The 21,142-nt window shown below is 45.5% G+C and overlaps 1 protein-coding gene across 1 annotated transcript; it reads right to left on the minus strand.

Moving 5' to 3' along the window:
• Positions 1–3,192: 3,192 nt before the first annotated feature.
• Positions 3,193–5,075, minus strand: LOC147977991 (uncharacterized). Its single transcript, XM_087516494.1, has one exon. It carries the CDS (start codon positions 5,073–5,075, stop codon positions 3,420–3,422), a length of 1,656 nt encoding a protein of 551 aa, XP_087372620.1. The 3' UTR covers positions 3,193–3,419.
• Positions 5,076–21,142: the final 16,067 nt, after the last annotated feature.

Below are 21,142 nucleotides of genomic sequence, written 5' to 3' on the forward strand. Positions count from 1 at the left end.
TTCCCTGATGGCATGCCTCCCACTAGCATCGTACTCAGCGCAGCACTGCCCGTTGTGGAAAAACGGAAAGCCGGCCACCGCCACACCCCGTCTCCGCTTGCAGCAGTTGTCACTGCCATGTAGCCATCGCCGACAGCCCTTGCAGCAAGGCCGGCTTGCAATTCCGGCGTGCTGCCCGGGAAAGTCGACGAGTGCAGCATCGCAACACCTACGATCTGTAGCCATCCCTCCTCGCAGCACTACAGCTGCCGCGCGTCGCCGGCAGCGGTGCCCGCTTTCATTGCAGCCTCGCCAACGTCGACTTGTCGCGTCGCCGGAAGCAACGGCACCGGCAGCAGCGGGCTCTTCATTGCAGCGTCGCCATCGTCGAATTCTCAAGTTGCCTGAAGCAGCGCCGCTGGCGGCAGCAGCCGCTTAATTGCAGCATCGCTGGAAGCAATGCTTCATTGCAGCGTCTCCATCATCGACTTGTCGCGTCGCCGAAAGCAGCAGCCGCTTCATTGCACCGTCGCCGTCGTCGACTTGTCGCGCCGCCGGAAGCAGTGCCCGCTTCATAGCAGTGCCGCCGGCAGCATTGCAGGCAACAACGGTAGCTTCATGGTAGCATCGTAGTCCTCGACTTGTCGCGCCACCGGCAGCAGCACCAGAGGTGCTGCACCAGTGCTCCCTACAACACCAGGCTCTTCTCCCCTGCACCGGCGAGCTCTGCAACACCGGCAGTGCGCTAGACATTGTCCCCTTCCGCTTCACCGGTGAGCTCCACTGGAAGCAGTGCCCGCTTCGTGCCGCCAGAAGCAGTCCCCGCCGGAATTGGGGATCTCGCTCGGTCTGGTATGCGAAGAAAACGAGTGCTATGTGGCGGTGGAGAGCGAGACCATGGCAAGGTCCTGGGGATCTCGCCACGGCCTGGTATTTGGGGTAGGAGACGAAGGATTTGTGGATCTCGCTTGGTCTGGTACTGCAGTGGGGATAAGGCAGACGTGGTGCGTGGGCCTCGTGGTTTTTACACAAATTTCAAGAAATAAAAAAAATGTCAATTTAGAAAATGTTGATCAATTTGGGAAAGTATATATGAATTTAAAAAATGTTGGCGAAATCCTAAAACTATCACAAATTGTAAAATATATCACGATATGAAACATATGTTGACAATTTTAAGAAATAAAAACTGTCCACAAATTCAAAAAGATTTTTAGATTTAAAAGATTTCCATGAATTCAGAAAAATTTATTTGATTTTACGATATGTTCATGAATTTAAAATTATGCATAAATTCAGAAAGCAATCATGAGTTTCTTTAAAAATACATTTTCTAGATACACGGAAAACATTTTCTAAAATACACGATAAACCTTTTAAAAATGCATGGCGAATATTTTCTAGGGGGAGATGATTTCCTTGTTTTGAAAATATGATAAATATTTTATAAATATGAAATGTACATATTTTTTAAACGTGATGCACATTTTTTAAAATACAAAAAGTCAGATGTAGGAGAAAAAATCATAAAAAATAAAATAATTAAATAATCAAATTTGCATGTTAAGGGGTGGACATGCATCTAGGCGGTTGAGTTTCGGGGCAAGGCAGAACATCCAACTGGGTCAAGACAAGTTGCACACCCAGGATGGACATAAAACTGGGTCTGTTTGTTTATTTGTTGATCGCTTCATTTCAGAACTTGAGTGCACCAACGTGCTGCATCATGCCTCGGTGCGCAGCGCATCAGCTCGCAGGGCAGCTCCTCAGAGCTCGGTGTGGAAAGCGCCACGGATTGGACATGTCAAAATCAACGTAGATGATGGTTTGTCCATTGACACTCTTGTAGTTGGAGCGGCAGCAATTTGTAGATATCACAATGGCATGTTTTTAGGTTCTTCGGCGTTGGTCATTTCGGGGGTTCTCCATCCTACTATGGTGGAAGCACTAGCGCTAGCCGAAGATCTCCGTCTGCAAAATTTTGTGGTGGCATGTGATTGCAAACTGGTGGTAGATGACATACGAGATGGAACCAGTGGAGCCTATCTGACAGTGGTTAGGGAGGTTTCTCTCCTTAGTATCAATTCTAATAGCTGTAGTTTTATTGTTGAAAGTAGATCATCAAATGTTGATGCGCATAAACTTGCTAAACACTCTCTATTGCTTGACCAGGGTTGTCCCTTGTGGCTCATCTCTCCGCATGCCCAGCATGTATCCCTTTATATGCCCAAGAAGATCAATAAAGTGTTTGCACCTCTAAAAAAGAAATTGGGTATGTTAGTTTCAGATGTAGTGTCAAGAGTGGACATGCAACTGAGTCGAGGTGATCTGTGCGTTGAGGATGAACATGCAACTAGATCAATTGAGTTCCGTGTCAAGTGTGAACATGGAACTAGATAAGGATGGTTACACATCTCAATGTGTTGTTATTTTCTGGATTGATTTGCACATGGTAAGAGACAAGAATGCTCATGGATTGCCGAGAATGAATTGGTTGGGGGTCGTTGTCACTAATGGTGACCGCATCAGTTCCTAATTAGTTGCCATGTAGCTGTAACACTATGGTACTCGATGGCACGCGAGTATATTTCTGATCAAGAAATTCACAATATAGTATCCTAACACGCCATCTCAAGGTGGACTCAATCTAAACTCTGCCATGACAAATGGTTTATTTCCAATGCACGCTAGGTACACTGTCCTCACATGTAGAGGAACCCCGAACATGTCGGATCGACACCTATAGATCTGAATAGAACAAGTGACCAACATAGTATTACCGAGGACAACAGGAATCTGACAATTAGATTAACTCTGGAATTTCTTCAGCACGGAGTTGTGCCACCGATTCCCGTATGCTTAGAGCGTGACGCGTGCGCCTCTCCGGCAGAACAAACTCACCTCGTGTGACGCTTGCCTGACCATGGAACCGATTGTAATTTTACATATACCATATGCCATGGCTGGCCCAAGATGCTAAGAATAAGATAGTCCGATAAACTCCTGCTGGTCATGGAGCGACTTCTAATTCTCAGCCAGATTTCATAGCATCTTGTCCAGTTACTGATGCTTTGCTCCCCCCAGGGCCGGTCCTGACTTTTCAGAGGCCCGGGGCGAACTTAAAAAGTGGGCCCATTAGTGGTATAAAGCACAAAGTTTCTTTTGGATAGAAAGTCATAGGAAATTTCATTACCAAATAACGTCTCATAATACAGCATGGACAAATAGGAATGCACATGCATGTCTTGGCAACAACCAACAAACTCTCAATTTTTATATAACTATGAAGATAGGATTCCTAACACTGGAGAAAACAAGATGCTACTTTGTGTCCTCAGCCCAGCAGAAGTACTTCAACAATGACCAAACGAGGAGCAGTCTTCTTTCCAGCAAGTCTCTTACCTGAAAAAACAAACTGAGCAAAAGTTAAAGACATGTAATCATAGGAAATGACTTCTTCGAGCATTCTTTGAAGCAAAATCATCAATTACTGTATCAAGATTGATATTATCCAACATGCTTTTCTCAATACAACACATGGCCAGACCATTCAATCTTTCTTGGGACATAGTTGACCTCAAATAATTTTTCAGTAATTTTAACTTGGAAAAGCTTCTCTCAGCCGATGCTACAGTCACAGGTATGGTTAGGAGGATTCGGTAAGCAATTGAAGCATTTGGGTAACAATCTGCAGCTCGAACAAACTCAAAAATCTCATCAGCTGACATGAGGTTATTTGGCAAAATCATTTGTAGAACTTTCAATTCGGAAAACAAATCATTTGAATCAACATCTGATGAGTTGTTATGAGTAAAAGTATTTGCAAAGTTGCTGCAACATTTTCTTAGAGCATCATCCTCTAATGACTTCAATTCTTTCGAGTTGAACAGAAAACCAAACATACATCCAAATGACTTTAGCTCATCAAATCTTTTGGTCAGTGAACCAATTGCCACATCTATCATGACAAGAAAATAATTTACTCTAAATGACTCCTCGACTGCTTGCACTTCTTCATCATTTTGATCATTTTCATTCAATTCATCAAAATGTCTTTTCCTGGTAACACAACGTTTTGTAGGAAATGTAGGTTCTACGTTCATTTTAGATGCAATAGATTTTGCAATCTGCATACTAGATGTAAAGCCATCATTTCTATACTTCTTAAAAAATGAAATTGTCTCTTGAATTAGCTTAAGTGTAGCATCAATGCACACAAACTTAGACTGTAACTTCTTACTAACCAAGTTTACAGCAAATAAAATATCATACCAAATTACCATGCCAAGTAAAAATTCAAAATTTCCAAGTGCACTAACCAAAGATTTTGCATCACTCTTAGTTTTGGGGTCATCATCAGAAGTTCTTTCCAATTCTAATAAAGTTGAACGCAACTGAGGAGCTTGGAATCTAATTGCTTTAACACTTTTTATTCGACTCTCCCAACGCGTAGTAGACAAATATTTCACAGTCAAGTCTGAAACATTATCACGCAATAATTTCCATCTCTTGGTAGAACTTGAAAATAAAACATAAATTCGCTGCACAACTCCAAAGAATGTAATAGCTTTGCCGCAAGATTTTGCCATATCACAAAGTGTAAGATTCAAACTATGACAAGCGCATGGCATGTATAATGCTCTTGGATTTATTTCAAGCAATCGACTTTTAACCCCTTGGTATTTTCCCTTCATGTTAGAACCATTATCATACCCTTGACCTCTAACATCATTAAGATTCAAATCAAGAGATTTAAGTGCATCTATTAGCTCCTTGAAAAGTCCTAGTCCAGATGTATCATTAACCTTCAAGAACTCTAGAAAAAATTCCTCTACTTTTGTAATGGTACTTGACATGTTAACACACCTCACAATTAAAGTCATTTGTTCTTCATGGCTTACATCCGGGGTACAGTCCAGAATTACAGAGAAATATTTAGCATCCTTAATTATTCTCAAGATAGAACTCTTAACACTATCAGCAAGAAGAGCAATTAACTCATTTTGGATCTTATGTCCAAGATAATGATGATGAATTTCACTATTTTGGATGCGCCTAATATGGTCTTGCATTATGGGATCAAATTCTGCAATCATTTGTTCCTCGAAATTACCATTATCATCTTGATAAAGTTTCTCATTTGTTCCTCGAAAAGCCAGATTATGTTTAGCAAGAAATTTCACGGCAGCAATAATTCTTACTAACACTTGCCTCCACCTCTCTTTTTCTTTTGCAATTTCAAGCTGCACATCCTTATCAATAGTTTGATTGTTACGTAGTCTCACTCTTAGTTCATTCCACGTGTTCATATTAGTGAGGTGCTCGATACTATTCTCATGATGTTTAAGCCGCTCACTTAGATGTTTCCAGTCACATAGTCCCTCAGATGCCAACATACTTTTACTAGCTTGAGATTTAAACAGCTTGCAACAAAAACAGTAAACTTTGTTCACGTGTTTAGAGTACACTAACCATTTTCTATCACTTACCTCACCATTGCTTAACTTTCTTGAGTAGTACGCATATGAAAAATGTCTAGAACTAGAATTATTATCCGATTGAAACACAAGATTATAGTCCCTTCTAGGCCCCTTCTCAACTAAAATGTTTCTAGACTTATTGTCAAGATTTTCCCAGTTCTGAGGGTCATAAATATCTAAAGGACTAGTTTCTTGTTCATTAGGAATTGGGTTTTCAGAATTGGCATCATTTTCATGCTCACCCGAATTTCTGCCCTGATTGTGATCATTTGTAGAATCTAAGGCTTCTACGGGTTGTTGATCTAATTGATTCGAACTCTCAGCAACGACTTTCCTAGGAAGAAATTTGTGCATAGCACCCTTTTGAGTATCAATGAACTCTTTTTCTGCCTTTTTCTTTCTTCTTTTCTCAGAACCAGACAAATGCTTTTTAGGCAACATTTTTACAGGAAAGGAGCGGGAACACCTGAATTTGTCGGAGTATTGAAGAAATCCAGCTATCCAGTCCCAAGCATGTTGGATCTTGCCATCTAGCTATGGTCCTTGTATTCCTCAAATGAGCAGCCTGTACAGTAGAGAAGATTAGTCAGAGAATCACTAAAAACAAAAAAAAACAGTCCAAAGATGAATTGGAAAAGGACTCAGAATCAGAAATTACAAGAACTTTGTGAGCGGAGCTGTTGACCCAAGAAAATTGCAATTTGCAAAGAGACTGGGCCGATGAAGTGTGGCCTGATGCCGCCCGCTCGATGGAAGTACTTATAGGGAAATCCATGGGGAAGTGAGATGGAGAAACTAATAGTGGGTCAAAGAAATCAGCTACAACGGAAATATCCATTAATTTCCTAGCCATGATGTGTGCTTCGGGAGTAGGAGCGCTGGAGCGGGATGGGGAACAAGAAGACAGAGGAATAAGTGAGTCTGGAGAGAAGAAACGGCGGTGGCGGCGGCTGGATCGAAGAGACGCTGGCTGCCTCCTCATGATTCTCGTACGTGACCTAGTAAGCTAGATTGGGCTATCGGCTTTAAGAATTAGTAGGGCCTTTTTCTATTATACAATGGTGTCTTGCTATACAGTATATATACCTAATGTATATATGCACAGGGTCGGGCCCCCCATCAGGCTGGGCCCTAGGGCGTCGCCCTTATTGCCCCTACCCAGGGCCGGCCCTCCCCCTATGCAATTATACTAAACCAATGTTTCTCCCAATATCTCTCAATCCTCAAGGTTACTGTTTCTTTCTTCCCCTGCTCTATCCATAATAGTGTCTGATTGGGCTTGGTTCTTCAAAATACAGATAGAATTCTTAGCGCATATATTTATACACGAGAAATGGATGGACCAAATCATAACTATATTTAATGATTGTGATATTATCTTGGTATCCAATGAACATCACGACCTATATGTGTGCACACACTTCAATGCTTGGTTAGCACTGTATGCTACTTTGTATTTGATACCAAGCGGCATAGCAAGGAAATTTCATTATTGAATCAAGTGGAGGTTGGGTGGCGGGGACCATTAGTTGGGACGGCGACCTCCTTACCGGCAGCGACAACGCAATCGGTGGGGAAGGGGGTGGGTGGCGGCGCGATTTGGATAGGGTTTGGGCAGTCATCGGCCTGCTTTTGTGTAGCACCCCGGATGTGATTTACCTAATATGTACTCCAATACTTGCCGTTTCCGGCGCTAAGTTATTTTATTTTCTCGGGTTTGGGTTTTTGTCTCCGTGTGTTGTTGTTGTTGTTGTTTTCATGCATCTCATATCATGTCATCATGTGCATTGCATTTGCATATGTGTTCGTCTCATGCATCCGAGCATTTTCCCCGTTGTTCGTTTTGCATTCCGGCACTCCGTTCTCCTCCGGTGGTCATTTCTACCTTTCTTTCGTGTGTGAGGATTAAACATTTTCGGATTGGACCGAGACTTGCCAAGTGGCCTTGGTTTACTACCGGTAGACCGCCTGTCAAGTTTCGTACCATTTGGACTTCGTTTGATGCTCCAACGGTTAACCGAGGGACCGAGAAGGCCTCGTGTGTGTTGCAGCCCAACACCCCACCATTTTGGCCCAAAACCAACCAAAACCTTCTCCATCTTCTAGAGCGTTCGATCACGATCGCGTGGCCGAAAACCGCACCTCATTTGGACTCTCCTATCTCCTCCTATGCCTATATATAGGTCCTCCTCCGAAATCCCGGATTCCCCTCGTCTCAAACCCTAAAAAAAAGTCTATCGCGCCGCGCCGGACACGTCCGTGCCGGCCGGACACTGTCCGCCGCTCGCCCGGACCTATCGCTGTGCGCCACGTGGCGGCCGCGGTGCCCACTTCGCCGCCGACCGCGCCGGCCCGCCCGAGCCCGCGTAGGGCCCCCGCGGCCCATCTCGCTCCGCCGCCGCCTGCCTCCGTCTTCCCGACGCCCGGCGCCGCGCTCCTCCACTCCGGCGCCGACAGCCGCCTTCGCCCACCGCCGCCTCGTCGTACCGGCAAGGCCGCGCCGCCACCGCCCGGCGCCGGCGACCACGCCGGCGAGCGCCTCCTCACCGCCCGGCGCCAACCTCGTCCAAGTCCGGCCCCGCGCCTCCCCTTCCATTCTGGCCATCTCCGGCGTCCGTGAAGTCCGGCGAACTCCAAGTCCGGCCGACGAACCTCGGCTTCCGTGCCACGATTCAGATCTGAAACTGCTACAGTAAACCCTAGATCGGGTTGACTTTCCCCCCCTCTTCCAGTAATTTTCTGCATACTTTGACGCATCGTAACTTTGCATCCGTAGATCCGTTTTGGGCGTATAGAATATCAAAATGTTCGTCTTAGAGAGCACATCATTTCATCTCATTGCATCATTTTCATTTGAGTTCATCTTGATGCCTGAAATGCTGTTGGAAGAGAGCTATTTGAGTTAATTGTCAGATCTACTGCACCAAATAGCTATTTGTCATTTTTGCCATGATTAATGTGTGCATGATATGCCCCTGAGCTCTATATGTGTTTTGTTATATGCTTTGCCATCTTTCCAGAGGTGCTATCCATGTATTTTTGTGATGTGTGTGGTGACTAGCACAAGCTTGCAAAGTGGTGCATTCGTTAATGCTGATTTCAGGGACTTAGCAATTCCACTAAGTCCTTGATCTGTTTTTATCAATATGCCATATGTTCATGTTGTTTCCTAGTTATCCATGCCTCTTTTGAGGATGATCAGTAAGGATGATTTATTAATCTTGTAGTGCTCTATCCATCCATGTCTTTGTTTGCAATTATGGAGCACCCTAGCTTGAGTCAATCGAGCTCTACTTTTGCTATTTCGTGAATCTGGGCAGATTCTCTACTTGTTAGCGATTTTGCCGAGGATGTTGTAGTTGATCCGTGTATGATATGTTGTTGTTCCTGCCATCTCTAGCTTGCATAATGTGTATTCTTGATGGGTGTATGCTTAGATTGTCATGCCATGCTCTGTAGTGAGTGCATCGAGCTCGTAAACATGCCTACTTGATATATGATTTGCATGCTCCAGTTTTTTTACAGTCTGTAACCTGATTATGTTTTTGCCATGTTCACATGATTGCAATTGTATTTTCTAATCCCTTTTGGCTCAAGGTCACTAAGGGACTTTTGTTAAGCTCTTTGAGTAGCTCCATGCCATGCCTTGATTTGCCATGTTAAGTTCCTGTAGCATATAGTTTTCTTGCTTCAAAGTGTGCTACCCGATCTGAAATTCCAGACTAGTGTTAATTTCACTAAGTCTGAAATCTGTTTACCAATTGCACTTTTGCCATGCTTGTTTGAACCTGTTAATGGATGAATTGGCCGTAGCTCAGTGTTCATATTTTGTTAAGCTTCATGAATGAATCCCTGCCATGTATTTTGTTGCCATGTTTGAGTGCTGTGGCATGTTCATCTTGTTGCATTTAGATGGCTACTTGCTGTTTATCGCAGACCGGTGCCATATTTGTTTCGCTTGCCATTTCCAAACCGTGCATCCGATTCTAGCGATCTTTATATCGATTCCAACCGAAATCACCTCACCTTTCCAGTGGCACTCTTGGATTTCCAATTTGAGGCCAGGTTCATTCATTCCTTGTCAAATCTTGCATATGCATTACATATCGCATCCCGCATAGCATACCATGTTTGCATCATGTTGTTTGAGCCTTGCACGTGGTTGATTGTGTTCCTTTTGCTTGTTTGTCTTGTTTGGGTAGAGCCGGGAGACGAGTTCTCTAACGAGGATCCCATTGGGTTTGCTTTCGAGGATCCAGTCAACTCTGACAATTTTGCAGGCAAGATGATCATACCCTCGAAATCACTTCTATCTTTGCTTTGCTAGATGCTCGCTCTTTTGCTATGCCTATGCTACGATGCCTACCACTTGCTTATCATGCCTCCCAAATTGCCATGTCAAACCTCTAACCCACCATGTCCTAGCAAACCGTTGATTGGCTATGTTACCGCTTTGCTCAGCCCTTCTTATAGCGTTGCTAGTTGCAGGTGAAGATTGGAGACCGTTCCTTGTTGGAACATTATTTTTCTTGTTGGAATATCACTATATTATCTTGTTACCTTAATGCATCTATATACTTGGTAAAGGGTGGAAGGCTCGGCCTCTCGCCTAGTGTTTTGTTCCACTCTTGCCGCCCTAGTTTCCGTCATATCGGTGTTATGTTCTCGAATTTTGCGTTCCTTACGCGGTTGGGTGATAATGGGAACCCCTTGACAGTTCGCCTTGAATAAAACTCCTCCAGCAATGCCCAACCTTGGTTTTACCTTTTGCCACCTAGCCTTTTTCCCTTGGGTTTCGCGGAGTCAAGGATCATCTTTGTTTTAAACCCCCAGGCCAGTGCTTCTCTAAGCATTGGTCCAACCAAGAGCACCGTGCGGGGCCGTCCCTTGGCAACTTGGGTTACGTTGGCTCCCGTACGCTTAGCTTATCCGGTGTGCCCTGAGAACGAGATATGTGCAGCTCCTATCAGGATTTGTCGGCACATTCGGGCGGTGTTGCTGGATTTGTTTTAACTTGTCAAAGTGTCTTGTAGAACCGGGATACCGAGCCTGATCGGAATGTCTCGGGAGAAGGTATATCCTTCGTTGACCGTGAGAGCTTGTCATGGGCTAAGTTGGGACTCCCCTGTAGGGATTTGAACTTTCGAAAGCCATGCCCGCGGTTATGGGCAGATGGGAATTTGTTAATGTCCGGTTGTAGATAACTTGAACCTTAACTTAATTAAAATGAATCAACGGTGTGTGTTACCGTGATGGTCTCTTCTCGGCGGAGTCCGGAAAGTGAACACGGTGTTGGAGTAATGCTTGCCGCAGGTTGTTCTCTAGTTATTCGTTCGTGCTTTGCCTTCTTTTCTCGCTCTCTTTTGCGAACAGGTTAGCCACCATATATGCTAGTCGCTTGCTGCAGCTCCACATATTACCTTGCCTCTCCTATAAGCTTAAATAGTCTTGATCGCGAGGGTGCAAGATTGCTGAGTCCCTGTGGCTCACAGATTACTTCCAAACCAGATGCAGGGCCTGATGACTCCGTTCCAGATGATGCGCTTGAGCTCAAGTGGGAGTTCGACGAGGACTCGCGCCGTTACTATGTGTTTTTCCCTGATGATCAGTAGTGGTGCCCAGTTGGGGCGATCGGGACCGTGTCGCATGTTGGGTTGATCTTTTATTTTGGCACCGTAGTCGGGCCATGAGTGATTGGATGATGTAATGCTATTTATGTACTTTGATTGACATGGCGAGTGTAAGCCAACTATGTACCTTCCCTTTTATTATCTATTTACATGGGATGTTGTGAAGATTGCCTTACTTGCGACATTGCTTTCAATGCGGTTATGCCTCTAAGTCGTGCTTCGACACGTGGGAGATATAGCCGCATCGAGGGCATTACATTTTGTCACCGGGGGGAGGAGCATCGGAAGGTACGCCATGAATGTGTGTGGGGGGGGGGGAGTTGTGTTTCTCAACAATGAGTGGATTGGGTTTGGAGCGGGGACGCGGGGGGGGGGGGGGGGGGGGGGTCGGATTGTTGTCCGCTCCGACATGGTAGACATGTTTGGACAACCTCATTTCCTCCCAACATATGGGCTGGGTTTGGAGAGGTTTGGACCCTCCAGAAAGATGGGGGTGGTTTGAGGAGAACCATTGGGTTGATGTTTTTTGTCTGGTCAACATCCAAACATCTAAAGAAGGTTTGAGGAATCTTCTCGGAGATTCTCTAAACCCTTTAAAAACACCTTAGAAAGAGAAATAGAGATTCGAAGGAGATTTACTAATTATTAAGCCAAAATTCTAACTAAGTTACATGTTATGTAAAGGTAACAAAATAACCGACCTCTCAAATCATTATTCTTAATTATGATACCGTTTTCATTGGGTCTGTCTCGACGAGTGCTTCAAAACTAGATCCTTCTTGAACATATTTTATTTCATCAGCTACCAAATTATACACCCGCAAAAAAAACTACCTAATTATAGTATGCTATTAGGCTTGTAACAAAAGGCTTGTACTTAACAACCACTAGCTTAGTAGCGAACGTTTGCTAGACACTAACTAATCCTTCATTATGCCTTATGCAGGTGCGTACTAGGAGTATTGATTTCTTATGAAGGAGTAAGCGATGGTATGGTTACTAGGAGTATTTTATTTCATCAGCTACCAAATTATAGTATGCTAATTAATTAAAGGTGTGCAAGCGATGTTCCTGTAAAGCACCAGCTATAACCTGATACTTGAAAAATAGTGGTCAAAATATATCAATATGGATCTAGTTTTGAAAGTTTTGTGCACCTAACCCTATGGTCCCCATGTCTGCACCCCACCCCCCAACGTCGCTCTCGCCTAGGGCGACTCGGGGGCGCCTCCCTAACCCTAGCGCGCTGCCGGCCAATCGCCCCCAGCCCCGCGCCGCCGCCGGAGGAAGCCGCCGGGCGAAGCTCGTGAAGCTGACGGCGGCGGCGGGGCGACTCCTCGCGGCTCCTGTTGGGACTGGGGCGGCGGATCTCGGCAGGAACCGGCGGTGGCCCGGGCGTGCGCGGCCCATGGCGTCCGGCAGCGTGGTGGCGGGTCTCGGCGGGGGGTTGTAGGTGGTGGCGGAGGGGTCGGCCGTTCCCGCTCGGTGATGTACTGCTGCCTGCGATGGCGCATGGTGACCTGCACGGCAGTACTCTGCGTTCCTTGGACGAGCGCGTCCTTGGGAGCAGGAGGGGGTCGGCCTGACGAGCTCCGGTGGGCGTGGCGTGCTCGTGGCAGCGGCAATTCGGCGATCCGGGTGGTGTCTTCTTCGAGCGGCGCGAGGTGGACAGCGGGCATGTGGTGGCGGGGCTGATCTGCAATGGATCTGGCGAGGCATCACGGCCCGGTGCTAGGCGATCCGTGCGCGCGATGCTTGATGGAGGCTCTTCGAACAGATCTGGGTGAAAACCTGCCTTTGGGTAGCTGCCAAGGCCGACGGTGACGGCGCTGTTATGCAGCGTTCCCTTCCTGAAGGCATCGCCGAGGAGAAGTTCAAGGCCACTATCTGCTATCTCCGGGGGAAACCCTAGATCAGTAGATCGGATGACGGCGGCGCTATTTCGTGTCGTTTCCTTTTGGGGGCGTCAGTCTTGGAGGTGTTCACGGGATCGAGGGACCAGTGGGCGGCTTCTTTGGTGGAGCGGTGCTTCATCTTAAACATTGATGGCAGCAGGTCTCGGCGGCGTGGTGCAGTGGAGACTTGGCGCCCGATGCGCGGAGATGGACTCGCGCAGGAGGAGGTAGCTGTTTGGCGTCATGGTGGCGTCGATGGCAGAGTGGCCTGACAAGGTGGAAGCCTCAATATCTGCTCTAAAGACGGACCTGTGGAAGATGGCGGCGACAACACATGTGAGTGCGTCAGACCGGTCTGTGCCCCAGACCTGGTATGTGGATCGGCTGGGGTTTCCGGCTTTTGATGATAGGCTTAGGTGAGTGGTCTGGGTATTTGGCCCAGTTAGCACCCCTTTCATCATTTGGATAGGAGTAGTGCACTAGTAGAAAACGTGCCTATTGTCCCGGTTCGTAAGGGCCTTTTGTCCCGGTTCCTGAACCGGGACTAAAGGGTCGGTACTAATGCCATGTCCCTTTAGTCCCGATTCAATCCAGAACCAGGACAGATGGGCCTCCACGTGGCCTGTGCGTGGAGCCCAGGCAGGAGGGCCTTTGGTCCCGGTTGGTGGCACCAACCAGGACCAATAGGCATCCACGCGTCAGCATTTCTGTGGCTGGAGTTTTTGTTTTTTTTTTGAAAGGGGGGGGGTTTGGGGGTTTTGGGGGGTTAATTTAGGTGTTTCATATATTGTGTTAGCTAGCTATAATTGATAAAGAGAAGTGTCCTCTCTTATGTCCGTGCTTGGTCGACGCTACGTACTATACATACGTATAGAGAGGACTAGACACGCTAGCTAGCTAGTAAGCAAACGAAGGAAATAGAAGATCGTCATGAACATATATGCATACAGAGAGAAGTGATATCGACCACCTCTCCTTCTCCGAGAGATTGATCGAACAACAAGTTCTCGTATATCTATCCGACACTACCGGCTACATATATACAATAATTATCTCTTACAAATATAATCTCCTAACATACGGACGCATGGTCCACATAGTATTCTCCGTCTTCAGCGATCACGTGGTTAAGAAAGAATGCCACCAATTCCTCTTGAATTGCTCGCATGCGAGCTGGTGCTAGGAGTTCATCCCGCTTCCGAAACATCTAATTTGAAGAAGGGGGTCAATACATATATATATGAATGAATAAAACTCAACACAAATGATGGTAATAAAATAAAATTGTGAATTTTGTTATTTACGCACTTCATATTGTTCGTCGGAGTAGGCCCGCTCACAGGTCGTGTGGCGGATGGACTCGCAAACGTAGTATCCACAGAAATCATTCCCTTGTTCCTGCCACAACCACTTTACAAGAAATAGAGGTCAATCAAACTGATAAGCAAGAATGCCAAATGGTATTGATGAAACTAGCGCTTGAATCACTAGGAGATGCGCGAAACATGCTACTATAGTACTTACTTTCAGGTGTCTAAATTGCAGCTTCTTCGGTAGTCCCGGAGCTTTTTTAGTGAATTTTCTCCAAACCCTGCCAGACAAAGAAAACAATTACTTGATATATCAGGAAATGAACAAAGTTGCTGATATGGTGGATAATGATCGATTTAACTTACTTCTCGAGCATTTGAGTCATGTCCACATAGTCCTGGGGATCTTTTCGTCTCGAGTCTAAGACGGTTACTAGTCCTTGCTCAAGCTTAATCTCTAGGAGAATATAGTGGAAACTGCACACGCATGCATAACTCATCAGTTACATTACTATAACCTTGACTAATATATAAGGGAAACCGAATATGCACAAGACAGTAACACTCACTTGAAGTTGTAAGGAAAGAGTATTATATCTTTGTTTTCATTTATTACCAACGATCGTAGCAAGTTGGCCTCGGTATCTGTGGCATGAAATTTAACCTGAGTTGCATCTATGAGATTTGTGTTAATGAACCCAATATCACCGATTTGTCTTTTCTTCAATTCGACGCTATTCAATCTGCATAATATAGTGAGGATAATTATAAATACATGCAATGAAAGAGCTGAGCTATATAGAGACTTAATGATAGAAGTAGTAGTACTTACGGACAGTAGAAGGTGGCCGTTGCTTTATCGAGGGCCAATTGATTGAAAAACTGAAAGAACTCCTCAAATGGAACAGGCAACAGTTCAATTCCAACGAGGTCATGCTCCTTTTTAACTCTCACATACAAAGTACTCCTCCCCCCAGACTCTCTGCAGATTTTCAAGTACCAATCATGCAATCTTCGCATCATCGTTGATAGAGATCTTTCATCTTTGACGAGAGACTTCCCGTACTCGTATCTTTGTATCTGCACCTCCATGAAATCATAATGTACATCGTCGGGCAGGTAATCTCCAAGATTGCTATAATCGGGCACCATCCTCGGATCAATAGAGACGATGTCGCTAGGCACCTTGAGCGGGGGGCACGATTGCTTCGCTTGTTCACCGAGCTAGGCAATTTGTTTCCCAGCTCGTCGTTCTTTCAGCCTTTGATCACTGACAGTACTTCCCGACCGCTTTCGGCAAATGCCTTTCCAATAATGCGCTCATAGTTGCCTTTCGGCGGAAACTTGGGTGGTTTTGTCACGGCAGCCAGAGTGCGCTTCGCTTTCACCGGATCTACCTTCTCCTCCGGAGGTGGATGTTTCTTTGCTTTCACCCCTTCAAAGAAGTTCCTCACTTCTTCTCGCGCGATCTCGGCGTTCTCCTTCGGGGTCCTCTCGTATGGTAACTTCTCTGGAGTCTTCAGAGAAGCACAAAATATGTATGTCCTCCCACCTTTGGTTGTACTGCTAGACGTCGGCAGAGCAGACGGAGCGGTTGTCTTCTTTACTTTCTTACGAGGTGGAGGAGAAGGACTACGACGCGCCGGAGCAGCCGGAGCGGCGGCGGGTCTCTTCCGCCCTTGCTGACGAGGCGGAGAAGGAGGAGGCTAGCTGCTCGGGCGCACCGGTGCAGGCGGAGAAGGAGGCGGAGTGCCGCCACGCGCCGGAGAAGGAGCCGGCCGAGTGCCCTGATCGTCACTCGCCAGAGGAGGAGGCGGTGGAGGAGGCGGAGTGCCCTGACTTGCCGGAGGAGGAGGAGGAGGCGGAGGCGTCCAGTTCGGAAGGTTGATGAGCTCCTTCCGCCATAGGCATGGAGTCTTCAGAGCAAAACCCAGCCGAGTCTCCCCTTCACCGGTAGGGTGGTCAAGCTGGAGGTCCTCAAATCCCTCCGTTATTTCATCGACCATCACCCTAGCATATCCTTATGGAATCGGCCGGCAGTGAAAACTTGTGCCGGGTTCAGTAGGAAAAACAGAGCCAACAGCCGCCTTGGCCTTCATATTAATCCATTGCGTCATAAGGTGGCAATTTTGAGACTCCGTGATAGCATCCACGGGATAGCTGGCAGGAGCCATCAAGACATGCTCCAGCTGAAGTAGCTCGGTGGAAGCCACGCTGCTTCTCCACTGAGATGGCGGGGTAGTGCGATTTGCTTCTCGTTCCTCTATCGCTTGTACCCTAGCATGCAGCGCCTGCAGTTGGGTCTGCTCCACTTTCTTCCTCCTCTCATGGCATTTGTAACCACCTGCGTTCGGAAACCCAGCCTTCCACGGAATGGAGCCTAGCATGCCTCGTGTCCGTCCAGGGTGCTCAGGATTCCTGAGGTCCATTGTGAGCTCATCGTTCTCTCTGTCTGGAACGAACGTCCCTTGTTGCGCTGCTTCGATATAGTGCTTAAGCCTCTTGACTGGTATTTCCATTTGCTCGTCTGTCCAAATGCACTTCCCTGATACAGGGTCCAAGGTTCCGCCAGCCCCGAAGAACCAAGTCCGGCAACGGTCTGGCCAGTTAATTGTCTCTGGTTCAATCCCTTTATCAACCAGATCATTCTTAGTCTTGGCCCACTTAGGCCGGGCTACGAGGTAGCCACCTGACCCCGTGCGATGGTGATGCTTCTTCTTCGCAGCATTTTGCTTGTTTGTCGCCGACATCTTCTTACTCTTTTTCGATGTCTTGTGGGCCACAAATGCGGGCCAGTGATCTCTGATCTTCTCATATCTGCCCTTGAATTCTGGTGTCTCTTTTTTATCGACAAACTTATTCAGCTCATTCTTCCACCTCCTGAATAGTTTTGCCATCCTCTTAAGAGCAAAAGACTTGATTAATTGCTCTTTAACTGGCTTCTCCGGATCATCCTCTGATGGTAGGGTGAAATTTTACTTCAGCTCAGTCCAAAGATCATTTTTCTGCATATCATTGACATAAGACACCTCAGGGTCTTCTGTAGCCGGCTTTAACCATTGCTGGATGCTGATCGGGATCTTGTCCCTAACCAGAACCCCACACTGAGCAACAAATGCGCTCTTTGTCCGGATGGGTTCAATCGGTTGGCCGTCGGGTGCGATTGCTATGATCTCAAACCTTTCATCCGAGCTCAACTTTTTCTTCGGGCCTCGTCTCTTTACCGAAGTTGTGCTCGATCCGGAGGGCTAGAAAAAAGAACAAAGACTTAATAAATATGTGTACATACCAAAACAATGAATGCATCAATTAGCTAGTCAGCACAGGCTTAACTAATATATATACCTGGCCGGACTCGGTTCGGTCACCGGAGACGTCATCACGATCTCCTTGCACCGGCATTGGGTCACCGGAGCCGTCCTCACGGTCTCCTTGCACCGGCATTGGGTCACCGAAGCCATCATAATCATAGCCAGCTGCTTCCAGACCATCGGTGTCGTTGAGAAACAACGAGCAGACAGCATCACTTCCTCGTGCGATTATGTCCCCCAACAACTCTTCTTGTACTTCGTCTCGGGCGGTGTCCATAGTTTCTACAAATATTTACAACATGGCAATTATTATTCAAACATGACAGATGGATATATTAGTGGCAAACGTAGAACTAATATTAATTAGTGGCCTCGACGCTGCTTCTCTAGCGTTTGGGGTGGCCTCGACAACACTTCAAGGATAAAAAAAGAAGAGGAAGAAGAAAAAAAAGAGGAGAAGAAAGAATAGAGGAGTTTAGAGAATAGAGGAGTTTCTCCTCTAAACTCCTCTATTCTTTCTTCTCCTCTTTTTTTTCTTCTTCTTCCTCTTTCTTTATCGGGAACGAGGGTCGTCGAGGGTCGCCGAGCGGTAGAGGAAACCCTAAATAGCAAGTATCGTGGGTGTGAGATACATGTGGCCGTCGGTGTCGGACACTACATCCACGTCCCACAAGTGACGTGGGCGTCGAAGTCCGCGTCACTTGTGGGACGTGGATGTAGAAGACCCTCGGCGACCCTCGTTCCCGATAAAAAAAAGAGGAAGAAGAAGAAAAAAAGAGAGGAGAAGAAAGAATAGAAAAAAGAGGAAGAAGAAGAAAAAAAGAGAGGAGAAGAAAGAATAGGATTTCTTCCTCTTTTTTTTATCGGGAACGAGGGTCGTCGAGGGTCGCCGAACGGTAGAGGAAACCATAAATAGCAAGTATCGTGGGTGTGAGATACATGTGGCCGTCGGTGTCGGACACTACATCCACGTCCCACAAGTGACGTGGGACGTGGATGTAGTGTCCGACACCGACGGCCACATGTATCTCACACCGACGATACTTGCTATTTAGGGTTTCTCCTCTATTCTTTCTTCTCCTCTTTTTTTTCTATTTCTTCCTCTTTTTTTATCGAGAACGAGGATCGTCGAGGGTCGCCGAGCAGTAGAGGAGAAGACCGTCGACGACCCTCGTTCCCGATAAAAAAAGAGGAAGAAGAAGAAAAAAAAGAGGAGAAGAAAGAATAGAGGAGATTTCTTCTCCTCTCTTTTTTCTTCTTCCACTTCTTTTTTTATCCTCTTCTTCCTCTCATGTTCGACGACCCTCGACCCCTTGGTGACCCTAGACGCCCTCTCGACCCTCGACCCCTCGGCGACCGTCGACCCCCTCTCAACCCTCATATATAAAACATTTTCTTCCTTCTTCTTCCTTCTATTCCTTCTTCCTAAATATATAAAACTTTTTTAAAATGAAACTAACCTAAAATGTACTAAATTAGAGAACATATATAGATAAAACTTTTCTAATTAAAAATCTAACTTTTGCATATATGTATTTTTAAAACATCATTACAATTGAAAAAATACATACATACAAAAAACATGTAAAAAATACATACATACATATATGAACATACATCAAAAAATACATATATCTAAAAAATACATACATACATATATATAGATATATGTATGAAAATCTAAAAACATGTAAAAACAGCATGTATAATTAAAAAATTGCACGGCGGCGGCGGCGGCGGCAGACGCGCGGTGCTCACAGAGGGCGCGGGCGACGGCCGGCGAGGGCGCGGGCGATGGCGACGACGGGCGCGGGCGACGGCAACAGCGGGGGCGGGCGACGACGGGCGCGGGGGACGGCGACGGCGGGGGCGAGGGCGCGGGCGACAGCGACGACGGGCGCGGGCGACGTCGGGGCAGCCTGGCGGCGTTGATGTGCTCGGCATCGTTGGGGGCAACTGCGAGGGAAATGTGAAAATTTCGTAAGTGCTGGCTTATATAGCAAAGGCATTGGTCCCGGTTTGAGCCACGAACCGGGACCAATGCCCCTTTAGTCCCGGTTGCTGGCACCAACCGGGACCAAAGGCATTGTGCTGCCCCACGCCAAAACTTTAGTCCCACCTCGCTAGCTGAAAGAGCTCGAGAGTGGTTTATAAGCGCTGTTGCGCCTTCCCTCTCGAGCTCCTCTCAAATGCAAGCTTTCGGGCCTAACCCTCCGCTGTGTGCCTGTGGGCCTACTGGGCCTCCTGCGGGCCTAAATCCTGGCCCATGGTAGGGTTTTTAGTCGTATTCAGGCCGTGGGGGCCCAGTAGGTGGCACTTTTTTTCTTTGTTGCTTTATTTATTTTATTTTGTTTCTACTTACAATAAAATACTTATTGTTGCTATTTTTTCGAGTTTTTTGTTTTGTTTTCTGCATTATTTTTTTTTTGTTTTTTGCTTTATTTTTTAATTCTTTTTTGTTTTTAGTTTTAGAAAAATTATGAACTTTCTGTTAGTACCATTAGTTTTCAAATTTGAAACACTTTTTTTTCTTTGTTGCTTTATTTATTTTATTTTGTTTCTACTTACAACAAAATACTTATTGTTGCTATTTTTTCAGTTTTTTTGTTTTGTTTTCTGCATTATTTATTTTCTTTTGTTTTTTACTATATTTTTTAATTCTCTTTGCTTTTAGTTTTAGAAAAATTATAAACTTTCTGTTAGTGCCATTAGTTTTCAAATTTGAAAACACTTTTTTAGTTTTTTAGTTTTCTTTGTTGCTTTATTTATTTTATTTTGTTTCTATTTATAAAAAATACTTATTGTTGCTATTTTTATTTTTTTTCCAGATTTTTTGTTTTGTTTTCTGCATTATTTATTTTCTTTTGTTTTTTGCTTTATTTTTTATTTCTTTTTGCTTTTAGGTCGGCAAAATTATAAACTTTCTGTTAGTGTCATTAGTTTTATAAAAATTATCAACTTTCTATTAGTGCCATTAGTTTTCAAATTTGAATAGTTAAAATTTGAATTCTTTGATATTTGTGTGAATCACAAGTTTGTGGTTAACTTTACTAAAAAAATGAACATAGATGCACCTATAGAGAAAATTCGACCTAAATTCATAGTTTTCAAATGAACTCTGAAAAAGTTGGCATAGCATACTCGTGTGTTACAAAGTCGGCATGGTATCATCATAATAGTTGCGGGAGAAAGTCTTCACTTTTTCTTCGCTTGTGTCATTTGCTTATTGCGCCATAACCATGGACAATCTCCATCGTTTATCAGGATGCTTGGGTCAGCCTTGACATTGAAGGGAGGAATTTCATGAAACTTTTCATAATCTTCAGACATGTCTGTCTTGCCCTTCACTCCCAGGATGTCCCTTTTTCCTGAAAGAATTATGTGGTGCTTTGGCTCATCGTATGATGTATTCGCTTCCTTATCTTTTCTTTTTCTCGGTTTGGTAGACATGTCCTTCACATAGATAACCTGTGCCACATCATTGGCTAGGACGAAAGGTTCGTCAGCGTACCCAAGATTTTTCAAATCCACTGTTGT

The sequence above is a fragment of the Triticum urartu genome, chromosome 3A, assembly GCF_056163025.1.
Source record: "Triticum urartu cultivar PI428250 chromosome 3A, HENAU_Tu73, whole genome shotgun sequence".
In the NCBI taxonomy this organism is placed as follows: Eukaryota; Viridiplantae; Streptophyta; class Magnoliopsida; order Poales; family Poaceae; genus Triticum; species Triticum urartu.

Coding starts and splice junctions, on each gene's coding strand:
- LOC147977991 (XM_087516494.1), bottom strand. CDS start 5,075: ATGATTGCAGAATTTGATCCCATAATGCAAGACCATATTAGGCGCATC.